The sequence below is a fragment of the Juglans regia genome, chromosome 6 (assembly GCF_001411555.2).
Source record: "Juglans regia cultivar Chandler chromosome 6, Walnut 2.0, whole genome shotgun sequence".
Classification (NCBI taxonomy): Eukaryota; Viridiplantae; Streptophyta; class Magnoliopsida; order Fagales; family Juglandaceae; genus Juglans; species Juglans regia.
The window spans coordinates 5,658,420-5,678,252 of record NC_049906.1 but is presented as its reverse complement, the minus strand read 5'-3'; the positions used below and the strand labels follow the sequence as shown (position 1 = coordinate 5,678,252).

The window sequence follows — 19,833 nt, the reverse complement described above, 5'->3', positions numbered from 1 at the left end:
CTGAAAAGGTTAGTATCAATATAATATAATGTTATTAAAATTGAACTTTGCTTATATTTCTATGTTAAAATATTATGTAAAATTAGAAGAAAAAATGATCTCAAATAAATAACGAAACAAAAACTATGCCCTTTATATGGTTCAACATATATATTTATATAGCTTTTTTTAATTTATCCATATTTTTCTATTTTATTTTACTATCTTATATATCTATTAGAATCTTCCTGAAGTCATCAATTCAGGACAGAGATATGAGATTGAGAAGGACACACAAATTTCATTGACGTGGAATATTACCAAAGTGGTTTCCCACGTCGACCATTTCCGACTCAATAGCTCAAAGACCGCCGCAAAACGTTAACAGCTTAATGAGATTTGATAAGACGAAAACGATGACGATTTCGTGATTTTGATAGAATTCTGTGCATTTTTGCTTGGGGATGTATATATTCTCCGATGCCAAAGCCGAAAGTCATCCTTCAGTACCCAGCAGAGAGCTTGGAATATTTGAAGCCCAAAAATGGTGAACTACCTCCTGATGATAGCTGCGGAGCTCGAGAACCTCACCAACCTTGAGCCCCAAGGTGGCTGCGACGACCCCAACTTTTCCTACCTCTTTAAGGTCTCCATTTTTTTCTTCAGATTTTACGTTTCTTGCTTCATATCCAAAATCATTTTTGCTGAATCTTCCTCTTTAGCTTTCTGTGTAGAAATCGACTGGCATTGGTACACTTATCATTTTATTTTATTTTATTTTTGTTTTTATTTCTGATGGATTTTAGTTTTTACTGTTTTAGGAGTAATTAGCCTTGCCTCTTGCATCGTTTTGTGTATGCAAATGTTTATATTATAGGGGTTTCGATTACGTGGTTTATTTCTGGTTCTTGATTTTTGTTATTGATGATGCTGATGATATTTTTGCCGATGGTCGATTATTGTTATGATTTAAGAGTTTTCTTTTACTATATTTCTCTCAGTTTTGTTACTAATAGATTTTTATTCTTCAAATCGTGTTCATTTATGTGTTATTTTTGTGCATTTGTGGGTATAATGGTTGATTATGGTTATGATTTACTTATCAAAAAAAAATAATGGTTGATTATAGTTATGATTTAAGAGTTTTCTTTTACTGTATTTCTCACTCAGTGTTGTTACTAATAGATTGTTATTCTTCAAATCGTGTCATTTATGTGTGAGGTAACATTTTGTTTAATATTTTTGTGCATGTGTGGGTATATAAGCATGTGTTCTTGTAGCGTTTGTGATGCTTTTTTATTAGCTTATTTTTATTTGGAACTGTTCTTTGTTCTGTTTTATGAGTAAGCTTTTAACTTTTGTAGTTGAAATGTGGGAGGTGTGGAGAGGTAAGCCAGAAAGAAACTAGTGTGACCTTGAGTGAGACCGTTGCTCTCCCAGCTGGTAAAGCAACCACTAATCTCATTCAGAAGGTAATTTATCTTTCTCAATTTATTGTTCACTCTTCTAATGCATCGGTGGGTTATCTTGTTGAATGGGTTTATTGAGATTCTTGGCATATTTTCTCTCAATCGGTTGTTGATAATGAAGGGAAAGAAAATGAAATTTCTAGGTATAAAATTCTGAAAATTTCTCATTCTCTATCATTTCTTTAGTTTTTAATTCTGAAACTATCATGAACTCTGTTGAGTGGAATGCTTTAGATTTTGTTGTGTCTTAAAGATCGATAATGTTAATTTTCTTTTCTTCATACCCAAAAAAGTATTAATTTTCTATATTTTTTTTTCCATGTTACTCTCAAACCCCTTTGATGCAACAAATTTTGTTGGTTGGTATATTTGTTGATATTATGACAAAGCATTGGAGAGGGAACCAAATTGATTCCATTTATAACCACTCAACTATTATTGTGAAAGATGGGATTCATTCTGTCCATTGAACTTTTGGAGACTGTAGTTTTCCTTAGCAGCCTCTTGTTTTACTCTTTTTGACTTGGTGGAATCAACTTCGTAAATTAATGAGATAACAGAAATTAAACCAACTTGATACTATCAGACTTGTGCTTGTGTCATGAAAGATGAATGATTGGATCTAGTCTGGTGGCTATAAATTACTTTTATTGTGTAGCTTCAATTTGTGATTGTCTCTCTCTTCTTTATTATGTATTCTTTTGAGTGATTGTCATCTGGCATTCGGATATTTTACTTTTTTACACTTTCTTTTTTCTACAGTGCAAGTTTTGTGGAAGGGATGGTACTGTAACAATGATCCCAGGCCGTGGTAAACCACTGACTCAAGAAGTAAGTGAATCTGGGAAGCATGCCCCCTTGATGTTGTTTGACTGCAGGGGTTATGAGCCTATTGGATATGTATTCAGCGGTGACTGGAAAGCTGAATCAGTAAGTTTGTCCCTCTCCCCACCCTCTTTCAGCCTCCATTTTTTCCATTCTTTTCTTATTGAACATGACAAATTGAGAATATTTTGGTGTATACAAGACTGTTATATGCTTTCCTATTGAACTTGAAAGAGACCATGTGAGTGGGTGAATATTCCCTTGCATTTGATTTGGAGTTGCCATTTAAGGGCTAATTGCTTCTTCTTGTTCTCTCCTCGTCTTGTCCCCTATCTATTATTATGCTGAGCATATTATTCCATTTCTTACCATATTTCATATTCCATTGTAATGTCGCATTTGATTTGGAGTTACAGTATTGTTGTTGCATTTGCATTTTTTCTTGCATAAGAATGGGAACCTATACTTCTGGTACATTTTCACAAATGGCTTCATAAATGTGTTCCACTTCTTATCAGTTCATGTGTGTGGGAGTCAACTTCTTCAATCTAGATTTTTTTTTATTAAGGTTTTGAGTTAATGTCTTTGGGTTCTTTTTTTTAAAAAAAATATATATATATATTCTACACAGATTCCTTATGAAGTTGCATGCATTGTTTCAAAGTCTTGATATCCTTCATTGTTCATAAGCATTCCAGATATTTTAAGAAAGGTCTGATTATTTATCAGTAAGTCACTAATGGATAAGAAAACAGAAATTATGTTGCAGGAGTCACTTCAAGAATTTATAGATATTCTTCAGTGTATGCAATAAATTTTTTCTCTATGATTCCTATGGACCATGGTGAGTTTTCTCAAATGCAGAAAACTTTTCTCTGAGAAAGTCACATCTATGTTTGATGGTCTTGCGTAATGAATGTGTTGAATAACGTAGATTTTCATTATTTTAAGCTAAAGTTACTGTATATTCTATCACGCTGCTCCTAGACATACATTTCTCTTGGAAATGTTACTTCCTGATATGATTACCAGTGGCTGACAATTTAATGTCTTCCAAGTTTGGATGATCATGTCCTGTTGTTTTATAACCCTATAATGTGTCAGATCTTTGCATATTCGATTCTGCACTAAAATTGAATGGTTATGTCAGTATATTTGTTTTGATGACTAAATGATTTCAGCTGTTGCTGGAGTGCACTCCCCTTGCGCAATTTAGTATACCTGTATACAATCTTTTATATATTCCTATGTACCCTCCATTTGAAAGTACGCATCTTGTTGTTGCTTGATGTCAATTTACAGTGCTATTCATTTTGTAGATTGCAGGAACTAAATTTCACAGCATTGACTTGTCAGAAGGGGAATATGCAGAATATGATGAGAAGGGAGAGTGCCCAGTTATGATATCTAATCTTCGTTCTACTTTTGATGTGGTGAGGTAGAGAGTAGTACTCTCTTATCAGCATTATGTCTTCGTATATATGAATAACACTTTTTCTCTGGATGAGGTAGAAAGCATTCAGATACTTTATATAATCTATGGATCGGTTTATCACTGAAATTGGCTGAATGTGACATGTTTGACTTGGATTTGTTCATGAAATTTCTGACTAGAGCTATCAACTGATTATGTTGATAATTATGTTTTGCGGGTAGCATGCATGTGATATATTGATGGTGACATATAGGCAACAGGAGTAATGGATTTCTTTGCATAACATAGAAAATGCCTGAATGGTTGAGGATGACCTAGATCTGTTAAGATCACGCTAACCCTTGTAACTCCAGCCCTTCTGGGAAAGGGTTTCTACCAGCAGGATTTCACGACTGCTCCAAAGGGGCTAATTTGGACATAGCGTGTAAATGTGTTCAGCTTGTGCTCATGTAAGCATTATTCTTTGCAACAATCATACTGATGTTATAATGGCATGTAGTATTCATAATGACTAATACAACATATACAACTTCTTTTGCAACTCTTTTTAGGTGTCTAATTTAAATGGCGGACGGTTATTTAAAAAAAAAAAATGGGTATATTGTATGAAGTAGCACTGTAAAATTGGTTGGTTGTAGCCCCTTCCCCTTTTGGATGAAATGTGTAACAACTAAGTGAAAAAAAATTCAAATTTCACCTAGTCAGCTGGGATAAAGTGTGTAGACCAATCTCGTCAGGTGGTCTGGGTATAAAAAATCTGAGAACATTCAATCAGGCTTTACTTGGGAAGTGGCTATGGAGGTATAACAAGGAGCCCGAAGCCCTTTGGAAATTGGCGATGGATTGTAAATATGAAAGCATGTGGGGAGAGGCTGGTGCACTGAAGAGATATATGGGCTCAGCAGTGTGGCGGTTTGAAAACACATTAGGAAGGGGTGGGGGGTATTTAGTAGCCATTCTAAATTGGTGTTAGGGAGAGGTTCTCGCATTAAGTTTTGGAGAGACATATGGTGTGAGAATGAGGCTCTAAACGATGCATTTCCAGCTATTTTCCGAGTGGCACGTAACCAGGATGCTTCAATAGAGGACCTTATGACTCTATTAGGAGACCAAGTGGAATGTTACGTTTAGTAGAGCAGCGCAAGATTGGGGAGTGGACACCTTTGAGGCTTTTTTCAGCCTTCTATATTCTGTGAAGCCCAATAGACTGCAAGGTGATAGGATGTGGTGGACTCCCCCGGGTAAGGGCATTTTCTCAGTTCGATCTTTTTATAAGTCTCTTTCCCAAGCCGCAAACATTCCCTTCCTGTGGAGGAGAATTTGGAGAAATAAGGTGCTGTCTAAAGCGGTCTTCTTTACTTAGACAACAACGTTGGGGAGGATCCTGACTACCGACAATCTGAGGAAGCGTCGAATAGTTATACTTGACTGGTGTTGTATGTGTAAGAGATCTGGCAAGACAGTAGGACACCTCTTGCTACATTGCGAGACATCTAGAGCCTTGGGAGTGGAAGTATTTAGTTGGATTGAACTATCTTTTGTTATGCCTGCTTCTATGGTAGATCTTTTGGCTAGCTGGACACTTCCAAGTGGAGTTCAACAAATCAAGGCGATGTGGAAAATCATCCCGATCTGTATTATGTGGTGTATATGGCAAGAGCGCAATGATCGGACTTTCGAAAACAAGGAGCGGTCTCCAGAGGAACTTCGAACCCTATTTTTTAGCACGTTATTTCTATGGGTCATTGCTTTAGATTTTAATGACTTGAATTTTCATGACTATTTAGTTTCCCTTACTTCGACCTAGATAGGTCTTATCTCTTGTATACTATATTGTGTACTTGGGATTTACCTATCTTTATTAATATATTCTTAATTACATATAATAATAAAATAAAATAAAAACTAAGTGAAAATTTCTCTCTCAAATATGGTTCTCTCTCTCTCTAGTCCCAGTATTTAGGTTATGGAATATGTGGTGTTGTTTTGGTTTTACCACATAGCACATTCTACTATCGATACATGAAAATTTCGGATGACCAAAGATGATGGAAAATTCTTGAAACAATTGTACTAGATTCAAGATATTTTTGACAAGGTAATATCGCTTTTGCTGTGTATTATGGTCTAATATTTCTAACAATATGTACTATTGATTTTACGCACATCGGCGACAAGCCATGTGTATAAAGGTGGGGGAGTTGCGGGTTCTACGGAGAATGGTAGAATATGAAAGTATTTTAATGTGGGTGTTGGAAGAAAATGCAGAACCTTTTCCACGATAGACAAATAAGATATGGCTGTGGAATATGCTGTATGCATGCATATCAGTGTTCCCATGGATGAGCTGCACTAGTCAGTTTTGTTTTTTGTTTTGTCTTTAATTTTGGAGGGTGGTGAAAAGGAGAGCATCTATGCAAAACATGTGGGAGGTCCTCGTGTTTCCAAAAATACTTGGGTCGACAAATGAAATGATCAAAACACCTCATGAGATAATTATACGGCATATGATCGAGAAAAAGTACTACAGTTATAAATAGATCTCATAAAAGTTAATTTAAACTGACATAATTTCATATAATACGTTAAATTTATTTTATAATAAAAAATAGTTTTACCATTTAACATATCACATTAAATCACGTCGATTTATGAGTTTATTTTCATTAATTTTAACATTTATGCCACCATACACTGATAAATGCATATTAAAAAATGAGCATTGCTATTCATAAGCCCATACACCACACACCAAAAATTTTTTATTTTTTTAAAATTTTTTTTAAGTTTTTTTTGGTTTTATTATTCTTAAAATAATTGAATTATTCTACTCATAATCCATATACTACACATTTAATAAGAAAATAAAATTAAAGAAATGATAAAAAGGTTGGTGTGTGGTGTATGAGGCTTAGGAATAGAATTTTTCTTAAAAAATATGAGTAACAAATATGGGTTTGGTAACTAAATTATGCCCTATGAAATTGCTAGCAATAGTCCAAGCGCCGCTGTTTGTTGGATGCCAAGATAGAAGGAAGCATTCGCATTAATGGTTTACATTTTTTCTTGTTAAGGTTGATGATAAAAAAAAAAAAAAAGATCGATCTTGAGGGTGTCGTCGTTCTATCATCTCATCAATAAAAGCTATCGATGATTCCAATATATATATATATATATATATGATCGATGATGTAAAAGATCGTCCTTTCTTCTCGTTCTATCATATTCTCAATAAACTTATTGATGATTACAATGTATATCAGTGTATATGATAATCGTTTTTTCCCTTTCAATTATTCTTTTCCTTTTTTTGGTTGAAATTTTTATTATTTTATAAAATGAGATTAAATATATATATTAATTATTATGGCTTGAATTTTTTTCTTAATTAAGTGCGGTTTGGATAATGAGATGAGATGTGATGGTTTTAGATGAAAGTTAAAAATTGAATAAAATATTACTAGAATATTATTTTTTAATATTATTATTATTTTAATATTTAAAAATGTTAAATTATTTATTATATTTTATGTAAAAATTTAAAAAATTATAATTATAAAATAAAATAAAGTGAAATGAAATACTTCCATCATTCAGACAAGAATGATGCAGTGAATATTGGACCTTAGGGCTCTCTTGGGTTTGCTATGGGAAAGGTGACAGTACGAACCAAGTAGCACAGAGTGAGGAGAAGAGGGAAAAGGATTTGTGCGGAAAACGTAGTAGATTGAAAAATAGGAAAATAATAAAATTATATTATTGATTCTGTATATATTTAGTAAACTTAATATTTATAGATATAATTTAATTTAAAAGATAAAATTTAGATTTTAAATTTTACAAAACAAATTAAATCCTAACATTTAAATGATGCAAATGGTATGTTTTGTACACTTATTTAAAAATAGAACAATTCATTACATAATTATTATATATTATTTAATATAAAATTATTATTTTTTGAATCTGAACTTATTAAAATCAAATAAATTATATAAAAAAAAAGGTTATATATATTGAGAAAAGATACTTACAACCGTGAATTGCGTAACCGCCGAGTAATCTGAAAAAAATGAATAAAACATGAGACCCACATGAAAAAAATTAATTTTTTAATAGTAGACCCCACTCTTTTTCAAAGCGATTACGCGACAGTTACGCACTTTACGGTTGTACGTAGAATTACTCATATATATTATCCATGAGTTATGTAAAAAATGTGTAATAGTTATGCCTATATCTTTAAAGGAAAGAGTGAGGAATGATAAATATTTGGTAGGATGGGGAAGAGTGTCCTCCCCCTGAAGAATTTGTACAATGAGTGTAGGGTGGTTGAAGATCAATGTGTCTAAACAACCGCGATCAACGAGGCATGAATAGTGATTTTTCTTGTTTTTTATGTGTTTTTTTCGTGTACTTATCACTAATCTCAAGCAATTTTTTTTTTTGTCTTCAAATCTACTATTGAATTATACCATTCCAATTATGGATAAAGATAAATATTTTAGCTATAAATAAATTTTATAAAAATAAAGTTATAAATTGATGTAATTTGATTAATATATTAGATTGTAAAATTATTTTTATTTTGAGATAAATCTAACGTACTACATTAAGACACGTTAATTTATAGATTTATTTTTATATATTTTTTTTATAATTGTAACACTTTTTTTACATCATACATGCACAGTTATTTTATAATTCTTACAATTTTAATAAAGTTTTTTTTAGTTTTTTTAAATTAAAAAAATAAATTAGATTTTATTTTTACTGTTAAATAATTAAAGCTTTGCTGGGAGATGAATTGAAAAAATGAGTTTTAATTATAGAATATTCCGGATTTCAAAAATTAATTATTTCTGAGGGGATTAATATTCCAATGTGATTGACTTTTTAATTTGTATTGGCATGATCAAATGCTTCTAGAATTTGAAGAATTTATGGAGAGGTGCCGTGGCAGTTTTTTATTAGAGGAATTAGTGAATAAAAAAAGGAAATTACAAAACCAAAAGGAAAGCAAACTAACAGCGAAAGAAAAACCAAGGCATTGCGGTTGCCGGACCGAACATGGCAACCAAAGGCAATAAAAGGAAACCAAAACGCACGCCCTTCTCTCTCTATATCTTCCTCTCGTTACACTCCCCGCACTTTTGGGTTCTCTCTCTCTCTCTCTCTCGCCCCCTATATTTCTGTAGCAGCAGAGGCAGAGCCATTACCGGACTTTGTTATCTTCTTCTCACATACGATCAGGGTCTCTGTGACAGTTTTAGTTTTGGATAACACAATTTACAGCGCTCGGTTAACTGTCAGAATCGTGAACCTTCGTGATCTGCAGTTCATGGTACATCAACTGCCACTTGGTACGTTACGCTAACCCCTTGTTGGATTCGACACTGTCCCTTACCTCAAGAGAATATGTATTCATTAAATACCCATGATATTTGTATGCTTGGTTTTCAATTAATTTAAAGGTTTAAAAATCGGTTCTGGGTTCTGTAGTATCAGCTCTAGATCTGCAACAGTCTCTGCTGCCGAGAACGGTTCTTGGTTGAAGACCCCTGTTGTATAACTCAGAGTGCTTTTGAGTTTTATAATCTAAAATGCAATTTAGGACTTAGGATTTCCAGTTTTACTGGAAAAGTTGGTAATTATCCTAAATTTTGGAGCTTTTGAAGCTTGTTTGACCCAAAAGGCTGTTTTCGATTCGGTTTTAGAGAAAACAGAAGACTCAGAAGTTGAGTTGTAGTGTACTTTTGGTATCACTATGCAGTCGCGGGTTGTGCCGTTAGAGGAAGGCGAGGAACCCACGCCTATAAACAGGACAAACCAATCTAAGCCCTCAACGCTAAGGCCAATTCGGGTACTTGTGCTGTTTCTGGTTCTGTGTATTGCCTTTTCTATCATTAGTATACACACAATTCGGTACTTCGGAATGAATAGTGTGGTAACAACGGCTAAGTCCACGTTCCGGCCGTGCTATGAGGAACCGAGAAGTTTGGAGCAATGGATTACGCCACCATCGAATTTAATGCATAACATGACTGATACGGAACTGTTATGGAGGGCCTCTCTTGTGCCTCGGATAAAGAAGTATCCTTTCCAAAGAGTTCGTAAGATTGCATTTATGTTCTTGACTAAGGGGCCATTGCCACTGGCACCGATATGGGAGAGGTTTTTGAAGAGCCATGAAGGGTTTTACTCAATATATGTTCACTCGCTGCCATCTTTCCAGGCCAACTTCCCACCTTCATCAGTTTTTTATAGGAGACAGATCCCTAGCCAGGTATCAATATTTATGTTAAACTTCCTTTTTATGAGGTTACATAGTTAAATTCTGCATTTGGTACCAGATTCTTGCATATTTGTTTCCATTTCATTTTTTTATAGAATGATTTTGTTTGGCTGCACCATTTTTGGTTTGATCTATCATCAATTTCTTCACTAAAGTGGTGGCTGAATATACGATTCTGGTTTAGAGATTTTCAGCAAATTTTTAAATTGTCTCTGTAAGACTTGCTTGTATAGATCCAAAGTTGATGCGAAAATGACTCTTGAATATAGCGCGTAATTGAAAGAAAAAGGGAAAAAGGAAAAGAAAGAAATAAAAAAAATATTATTACAAACTGGACCCGAATTAATTTCAAAAGAGATGCTGACAAAACATGATAATAAGATTTAGGCTGTGTTTGCTTTGGGGTAAAATGAGGAAAACTGAAAAAAAAAACATTTGAAAATATTTTCAAAGTGAACCACTCGGTTTTCATTATTTGGTAAAGATCTCCCGTTGTTTGGCTGACCAGGAAATCATTTGCATCTTACCACTGGTGTCCATAAAAAATCTACCCTATAAACATAATATTCTCTCAACAATTCGTTATGTCCCAAAAAACCATTATTTTGTTCCTGATTGAACTCTAGAACCTAGAGTTGGAGAGAGAGAGACTCAAAGCATGGGTCCTTCAACATTTTTTGAGTTAGTGTTGCCTTGGGAGATTCACACGAGCAATAAAAGCTGTAAGACCTTCACAATCCTTGGCCTGCAGGAACTCTAGAGGATCCTAATCCCTCCTCCATCTTTGTATTAGGACCATAATTTATGTCCATTAAATTCTTTCTCCAATTATTCCATATTCGACTCCACATTTATTTAGATTTTCTTTTCATGATAGTTCTTCTATGTTGGGTCTAAAAAGGGCTCACCTCCTTAAGAAGGGGTTAGCCATTTTCTGCTTTAGAAGCTTTATTTCTTGTTGACCATGTAGTCCATTTTCCATTAATCAGCATTTTCTGACCCTACCAAACGCTGAAAAATACGGAAACTTTTCTGCAAAGCAGTTTCCATTAAAACAAACAGCCTAAGAACACATGATTGGATAAATGCATTGATAGAAAAGTACGATGGATTAGGCATTTGATCAAAGATTGAGGTGCTAGTAAGTTGCTCTGTACAGAACTGAGATAGGGAATATCTGTATTTGTGAGACTTAGAGAGAAAGTTGACTTACTCCAAGTATCAGTTCCCCATCACATTATCATAAAGAGCTATGATTGTCGCTGAAAGATTCCGTATAAAGGAGCTCCATTTTTAAATGCTTCAGGGAAACCAGACACTGTTTTTTTAATTAGTAAATAATTGCTTTATTAAATATGCATAGCCAAGTACAGGGGACATATACAAGAGCAACAACTATGCATGAGTATTGAAAGATACAAGGAAATCATGTACGTTCATGCCATTAAAGTCTATTCCAATGGGGACCCTAATACCATTGGAGAGAACCAATGGAGTTGCTGAAGAGGTATGGGATTTGAATATGGGTTTGGTGTTGGTGCCTTGTGTAGACGGATGTCTAGAGTCGGGAGTGTAGCTGAATATTGTGTCTGGGGATAATGTTGCTCCCCTGGTCTCCCTTCCTCCAATAGCGGATTGGATTCTGCCTAAAGTTAACGAGATTCAGCAGTTCATGAGAATTTCACATGGAGGATGTGAAGTCCAATTTAAAGAACTAATCACTGCAATTAAGACAAGACACATGCTTGAAACCAAATCAAGTTTCAAGAAAAGCAGGGAGTTACAGTGTCTTTCTTGGGCAATCAACTATGTCGCTAAGGGTGGTAGCTTAACTAGAGGGAAGTTTAAAAGGAGGGCATTGTGAAGATGGGAAAACAAGGGGTTGGGGTTGGGTTTTCAGGTAGAGTTTTAGTTCTACGGGAACGAGGGGTTGGGGTCGGGTTTGGTGTATTTTGGGTTGTTTTTCACTGGCTTTTTGGGTCATTAGGGCTTTTTAATATGGGCAAGGTGTTTTCTTGTATACATTCAGTGTACTTGGTTATTCCTATTGATATATATAACATTTTTACTTATCAAAAAAATAAAAAATAAAAAGTCTATTACAATTGACCAATCGAATAAAGTATTAAGAAAAAATGTTCTAAACCCGTCCATTGTTCATTCACGATCCACAAAACTCTGATCATTCCTCTCCATACATATGCACCACCATAAATAGATCGAAATCATCTTCCACATAGTTGCTATTTGAGAGTTGTTGTGAAAAACAATGATAGAAAAGTAAAGCGGAATGAGAAATCAACCACACGATACAAAGATTTACATGGTTCGGCAACGTGCCTACATCCACGGAGCTGCAGAGGATTTTATTCTCTTGAGGAATGTCAAATTACATTGTGGGGCGAAATTACAATGCTCAGAACCGGCCATATTGTTCATAATAAGCATATATGTAAGGTTACACGGAGGAAGCCCTAATTTTTCAATTATCGTATTATTCGCTGGAGCGAGGTGTCGAACGAACTCTTTGTTTGATGTTCGCTTGAGCGACTTGTTGAGCGAACGCCTAGCGAACTCTTTGTTTGAGCTTTGCTCGAGTGACCTATCGCATGGACGTCAAGCGAACTTTCTGCCTGAGCTTTGCTCGAGCGACCTATCACACGAATGTCGAGCAAACTTTCTGTTTGGCGTATCTCTAGTCAAAAAATCTTCCATTAGCCCAAGTCTCATTGAAACTCCACCAAAAGAAAAGACGTGACGAATCATTGTCGGGTTGGGTCATCAATTCGGGCCATCACAAGAATAAACCAAGCTCCACAAACCCAACAAGAGTTACCTCGGATGCCTCACTAGCTGGCCAGAAAATCAACTACCCTTCGTGGCGTCACCCAATGGAGCCCCACTCTAGCAAAGATATCATTCCACAAGCTCATGGCTACATCATAATGCAAGGACTCCCTGCTTTTCTTACACATATAACACCAATCCAACATAATGATTCGGCATTTCCTTGGGCTGTTTAAAGTGAGAATATTCCCTAATGAAGCTGTCCATACAAAGAAAGAAGCTTTTATGGGGGACTTAGTCTTCCATATGTTCTTCCATGGGAATGGACTTGTAGATTGTTTCATAAAGGACTTCTAGTATGACTGTACAGTGAACCTCCCCTTCTTGGACAGAGACCACAAGATCTTATTAGCTCCTTCATTCACTCTACAACTATACAAGGTTGAAGAAATATGTAAATGTGTCAATTTCCCAATCTTGGGCAGCTCTAAGGAAGATAACATTCGATTGTGGAGAGCCACTAGATTGATCCATGAGCTCTGCTATTGAGCTCTATTTATTCTAATTCTCACAAATACATATATTCCCTATCTCAGTTATGTACAGAGCAACATTCCATGGAGAAGAGCCACTAGGAAGATCCATTAGCTCTATCTATTCTACCTCAATGGAATTTATTAGTATCACATCCTTATCATAAAACTGATTGAAACAAGGATCAGGCCCAAGTGGATCCTACCTTTATAGAACACATTAAACAGAAAAGACTAAAGGCATGTTTGAACACTTGGAGTATCTCAGAATTTTGTAACTAGTTGTGAAATTGTTGAGTGAAAATGTTTTATTAGGTTTGGGAAAGGAGAAAAAAAAGGTTGAATAAAAATATTAAAAAATTGTTTGAATATTATTTTTTAATATTATTTTTGTTTTGAAGTTTGTAAAAGTTGTATTGACTTTTGTGTTTGAATAATTGATTAGATGAAAAATTTGAAAATTTGAAATTGAAAAGTATTTTGTTTGAGTGATGTGTGATAATGAGATTATGAGAAGTTTTGAGAATTCTCAGTGTCCAAGCATGCCCAGCCTTCACTGGGTTTAAACACATGCTAGAAGAACATCATTGTAAGATCTCATTTTTAGATGAGACTTTCTTAGAGCTCCATTAATCCGATTGCATACCACTGAGGGTAGTGATTTTACATTTGGGAAATGGATTGTAGATGTGGGATAGCAGGAGTATCGCAATTTTTTATTGGGTATTGTTAGAACTTCACTCTAATTGTTATTGCTGGCTACTGGATTGAGGCCTTTTCAAGTCACTGTATGAGTGTCTGTCCATGCAATTTGAGCTAACTGCTAAGAAGGCTTGATGTTTTTACCAATCTTTCCTAGAAATCCTTATGATCCGGATTTTTAGGTGAAATGATATGTCCTGGTTTGTTTTCTCAATAATATATAGCGCTCTGTTCTGAGAAAGAATGAAGTTTAGCCATATAAAGATGTAGGAATATGGGCTTATAGCTTTTCTGCAAGTTTCGATACTTGCATTACCTGAGTCGTGTTTGCTTCTGAAGAACAAAACAAGATCACACCTCTTGTAGGATTATATCAGAATGTAGCTTTGCATATGTGAGCTGGATGTATATGACGTTGACTAATGGTTATGAAATTTTCCATTGTTTAGGAAAACAAGTTATGTTATGAGCACACGCATGCGGCGTGCCAACACAAATATTATTGAGCTTGCTTTGTAGGATACCTAGGAATGAATGCTATGCTGTGCCCGTGCTGCAGTAGACAGTCCACGACATAGTTAAGGAGTGGTGGTTTGATGGTCGTGTTCAGCTATAGATGCTGCTTGTCCTTGTAAGCTGCTATGGGAAGCACTTTAACAATTGACACATCCCTATATCAAGCAGCAATTAGATACTACTTAGAGGCAACTGACTGCAAGGGCAATGGTGTAGCAAGTGAATGGTAACCGTACTGTCATTATTGAATGGGGTAGGCAGGTAGCAATTTGAGGTCCCACTTCAACAGAGAGCACCAGTATCAACGCCATAAGTTAGAGGCTTAATTCTACTATTATTTACTTTTAAATTGGTCTCAACAATATCCAACCAACAGACTCTTGAATGCTTATCTTCGTTTTAAGTGGTCATCAAACATTTTTGTCCAGCTCATTCCTCCATTGGGATTTTAGGAGTTAATGAGTTTGTTATTTTTCATCTGCAGGTCTCTGAGTGGGGAAGGATGAGTATGTGTGATGCTGAGAGAAGACTCCTTGCTAATGCTTTGCTTGATATCTCCAACGAATGGTTCATTCTCCTGTCTGAATCATGCATTCCTGTCTATAATTTCAGTGTCATCTACCGCTATGTAATGAAATCCAGATATAGCTACATGGGTGCGTTCGATGATCATGGGCCATTTGGGAGAGGGCGGTATAATCCGAACATGGCACCAGAGGTACATATTAACCAGTGGCGTAAAGGATCTCAATGGTTCGAAGTTAACCGGAATCTTGCCATCAATATTGTGGAAGATACCATATTTTACCCCAAATTCGAACAATTTTGCAGACCAGCATGTTACGTAGATGAGCATTATTTCCCCACCATGCTAACCATCCGAGCAGGGAATCTATTAGCAAATAGAAGCATCACTTGGGTGGATTGGTCGAGGGGTGGTGCTCACCCAGCTACATTCGGACGATCAGATATCACAAAGGAGTTCTTCAAGAGAATTTTAGAAGGTCACAACTGCACATACAATCATGGAACCTCTTCAATTTGTTTCCTATTTGCAAGAAAATTTGCTCCAAGTGCCTTGCAACCTCTATTACAATTATTACCAAAGCTTTTGGCCTTCTGACAACAAAATCCACAAGGAATGCTTAATCTTGAAGTGAATAATGGATTAGATCCGAAAAGGTTCTCCAACAGAGACTGCAAGACTAAATTCTGTGTCATACATGTTGAATAGTATCATAAATTTGAACTTTATTTGTAATAATATGTTTTCTTTTTCTCCTTCATCCATTGAGCTCTTTAGCAATGCCACAGTGTAGAACAATTTTAGATGTACAAAGACTAGCATTTAGCAGAATATATACATTTTTGTATAGTTATACTTTGTTTTTGTGTGTTTTGATCTTACCAGTGATCTTCTAGTCTCTACTGTACATAGCTTCAAGTCCAAGTTCTTTCAGCAGTCCAAACAAATGTGGTGTTCTAATTTGCACTCAAGCGGAGCCGACTTCCCAAAGAAGAGAAATGAAAAGTGTACTCATTTTGTCATCTCAGTCAAAAGTCATTTTCGAACTCACAAAGTCTTGAATTCATAGTTATTCAGACGAATCGTGATCTTTTAGATGTTTTAAAATGATACAGATTGTTTACAATTAACTTCAGATTGTATTAAAGATTTAATTGAAGTATTTTCAGTTAAGTCTAACCGGTTTTCTGTTTTTACTAGTTACTTTACTTCGATTACCTTGATTTTACCTTTATAGTCTTTAGACTTATACATGTATAAAAACAGAGTCCTCTTTTAACTTCAGAACATATTGAATACAATATAAAAATTCTCTTCTCAGTCGAAGGTTTTACATCATCTTTCTCTAATTTGCAACATGGTATCAGAGCAAAAACTCTAGGGGATTTCGTCTCTTTCTTCGCTGCGATGGCTGCTACGATGCCAAACTCAAATTATATTCAAATGCATGGTGATGATCAATCAGCGAATCCCTATCATTTACAAAATAGAGATTCAACTGGCTTGTGTTGGTTTCTCAAGTCCTCACGGGGGGATAATTACAACATATGATGTAGGCCGATGCAAATTGCTTTGAAGGCAAAGAACAATATAGGGTTTATCAATGGAGTAATAAATCAACTAGTTGATTCTAATCTTTTGTATAAAGCATGGGAAAGGTGTAACAACATGATATTGTCTTGGATCTTGAATTCAGTATCGAAGGACATTGCAGAGACGATTGTATATGTAACAACTGCAAAAGAAATGTGGGAAAAGTTAAAGAGTAGGTTTTCTCAAGGAAATGGGCCACGAATTTTCCGATTGCAAAAGGATCTTGCTTCACTGTCACAAGATCAATTGTCAGTAAGTGTTTACTATAGAAAATTTAAGGCCACATTTGTTTTCAGAAAACATCTCATCTCATCTTATTTCATATAATCATTACAACTTTCTCAACTTCCAATACAAAATAAAATAAACAATTCAACTTTTTCATATCCCAAAATAAAAATAATATTAAAAAATATATTATAACAATACTTTATTTAATTTTTTAACTTTAATTTCAACTCATCTCACCTCATCTGCTAAAACAAACGAGTCCTAAATACTTATGGGATGAATTTCTTAACTACAATCAAATTCCCACTTATACGTGTGGAGCAATGAAATCTTGTAGTTGTGGTGCTATAAAGATTTTGGAATATCAACATGGATAGCACGTTATTCAATTTCTTATAGGGTTGAATGAAAAATTTTCCCAAATTAGAGGATAGATTTTGCTCATGGATCCACTGCCACTGATTGCCAAAGTATTTTCTCTAGTAATTCAAGAAGAAAAGCAACAAGAAGTTGGATCTGTACGTAGTTCTACAGTTGAAACTGCAGCATTCTTGAGTAAAAAAAAGAATCCAAGATAGAATTTTGGGAGGTAGCAAGGAAGAAAAGAAAAATTGATGTGTACTTATTATGGCATGACCAACCATACGGTTGATAAATGTTACAAGATCTATGGGTACCCTCCAAACTATAGGCAACAAAAAGGGAAATTCTTCAAAACCAATCAAGTCGTGGCTCAACCTACAAGTACTCCTTTTGAATCCAAAAATTCACTGTCTCTCTCTCAAGAAAAATGTCAGCAATTACTTGCTTTAATCCACAGTAAACAATCATCCAATGGTAATCATCAAGTAGCAACTGTCTCTTCCATTCCAAACTTGTTATCTTCTTTGCCAGGTATATATTCATCACATATATGTCTTTCTAACCTTACTTCTAGTGATAGCATGCCAAATAATTCAATTCAAAACACCTGGATCATGGATACAGGTGCCACAGACCATATAATACATTCTATTGATTTTTTCACAAGCATTACTCAAAAACTAAATTCGTATGTAAAACTTCCAAATGAGTGTTCCAATCACACATCTTGAAAGTGTTCAAATATATTATCACTTAATTCTAAAAGATGTGTTGTGTATGTGCCATCTTTCTCATACAATCAGATTTTTATTAGCAAATTAACTAGAGGTGGCAATATGTGACATAACTTGTTAACCCAATACGAATATAACACGATAATAGCAGATTTGGATTTAGTCTTAACAAGTTTGAGTCAAAACGGGTTGACCCGTTAAGACACGATTGCTTAACGGGTCAACCCGTTATGGCCCGTTAAGAAAGTTAAAGTTACAATTATACCCTTATACCTAAAAATAAAATTGTTGAGGTTTTAATTTCGATATTTTTATTGTTTGGATTGTAATTTTAGATTTGTAGTTAGTTTTATATTTTTATAGATATTGTGATTTTAACATTTATATAAAATTATGTTAAACTTAATCAGGTCAAACGAGTTAATTTCGGGTTTGTTCAACCCATTTATATAAACGAGTTGAAACGGATCGACTTGTGTTGTGTTAATCTATTTCATAGTATTCACTAACAGGTCAAAACGGGTCATGTCCTGTCAACTTGTTATGTTAATGGGTCATGTTAGAGTTTGAGATTTTGACACAATAAGCTTAACGGGTTATGTTCAGGTTGACCTACATAGTATAATATACATGTCTTGACACGACATGAACACGACCAGTTAACATGATTTGACACCCCTAAAATTAACATCTAATTAGTATTGTTGTTTTATTTTCATTTCTAATGATTGCTACATTCAACGCTTTATCCCATGGAGGATGATTGAGAAGGATAGAAGAATTGCTGGTCTATATCTACTGCAACAACCATAAACTAATGTTGTTGACAGTTTTTCTAGCTTGCCAAACATCAACTCGGTGATAGACTCAAAACTTCATCTTTGGCATTGTAGACTTAGCCATCCATCTTTAGCTAGGTTACTAGTTCTTTCTAAGTCAATTTCAGATGTTACTTTTCCAAATAAAGATGTACATATGAACCATTGTTATGTATGTCCCTTAGCAAAACAGAAAAGATTGACATTTCCTACTTATACTTATAATGCTATCTTTCCTTTCCATTTAATGCATTGTGATATAGGGCCCTTTCTCAATTCCTACTCATGATGAATTTAGATATTTTTTTACAAAAGTTGATGATCATTCTTGATCAACATGGGTGTATTTGATGGTGTAAATCAAATGTGAGGAACATATTCATCTCCTTTTACAGTTTAGTTTTTACACAATTCCAAACAAAAATTCAATATGTAAGAACTGATAATAGTCTAGAATTTAACATGCTAGATTTTTTTTCTTCAAAAAGTATTATTCATAAAAAAATATTATGTGGAAACACAACAACAAAATGCAAACACCAACATCTCTGATGATGTTTTGTAACACATCTCCAACATCTCTACCTATAACGCATCTCCTGAAGGTATGTTTTGTAAGCAATCAGGTACTCCTTAAACATTTATGATTGTGTATCTTACTCAAAATTGTCATCCTCTCATCATGTCTTTAGCGTATCCATCTCATCTCAAATAGAACCTGAATTTTGCCATCAAGTTGTACATCATCCTTATTAGATAGAAGCTATGTGTCTTGAGCTAACTGCTCTAGAATCAAATCATACCTGGAAACTTACTAAACTTCCACCCAATAAAGTCCCTATGGTTGTAAGTAGGTTTATAAAATCAAATATAATGCTGATGGTTCAATTGAGAGCTACAAGGTAAGGCTAGTAGCAAAATGGTATAATCAAAAGGAAGGTCTTGATTTTTTTTAAACCTTCTCTCTTGTTGCTAAAATGGTGACAATAAGGTGTCTTTTGTCACTAGCTGCAGTCCATGGTTGGCA

At 34.7% G+C, this 19,833-nt stretch overlaps 2 protein-coding genes across 3 annotated transcripts; both read left to right on the top strand.

Moving 5' to 3' along the window:
* The first annotated feature begins 437 nt into the window (after window positions 1-437).
* Window positions 438-3,928, top strand: LOC109014532 (CXXC motif containing zinc binding protein). Its single transcript, XM_018997029.2, has 4 exons — window positions 438-625; window positions 1,344-1,451; window positions 2,211-2,378; window positions 3,593-3,928. Exons 1-4 carry the CDS (start codon window positions 524-526, stop codon window positions 3,713-3,715), a joined length of 501 nt encoding a protein of 166 aa, XP_018852574.1. The 5' UTR covers window positions 438-523; the 3' UTR covers window positions 3,716-3,928.
* Window positions 3,929-8,750: 4,822 nt separating this feature from the next.
* On the top strand, window positions 8,751-15,927 carry LOC109014531 (glycosyltransferase BC10-like). 2 transcript variants are annotated; one of them, XM_018997028.2, is made up of 3 exons: window positions 8,751-9,071; window positions 9,211-9,994; window positions 15,026-15,927. In XM_018997028.2, the coding sequence occupies exons 2-3, from the start codon at window positions 9,476-9,478 to the stop codon at window positions 15,662-15,664; spliced, it is 1,158 nt and encodes a 385-aa protein (XP_018852573.1). In that variant the 5' UTR covers window positions 8,751-9,071; window positions 9,211-9,475; the 3' UTR covers window positions 15,665-15,927. The 2 variants fall into 2 exon arrangements, with proteins under 2 accessions (XP_018852573.1, XP_035546783.1); XM_035690890.1 differs by having other exon boundaries at window positions 8,751-9,994; window positions 15,026-15,925.
* Window positions 15,928-19,833: the final 3,906 nt, after the last annotated feature.

Bases quoted from the DNA above. Each gene is read 5' to 3' on its own strand.
- LOC109014532 (XM_018997029.2), top strand. From the start codon at position 524: ATGGTGAACTACCTCCTGATGATAGCTGCGGAGCTCGAGAACCTCACC. The intron at 1,452-2,210 runs GTAATTTATCTT...TTTTTTCTACAG, and splicing joins CCACTAATCTCATTCAGAAG to TGCAAGTTTTGTGGAAGGGA. The intron at 2,379-3,592 runs GTAAGTTTGTCC...TTCATTTTGTAG, and splicing joins GTGACTGGAAAGCTGAATCA to ATTGCAGGAACTAAATTTCA.
- LOC109014531 (XM_018997028.2), top strand. From the start codon at position 9,476: ATGCAGTCGCGGGTTGTGCCGTTAGAGGAAGGCGAGGAACCCACGCCT. The intron at 9,995-15,025 runs GTATCAATATTT...TTTCATCTGCAG, and splicing joins GGAGACAGATCCCTAGCCAG to GTCTCTGAGTGGGGAAGGAT.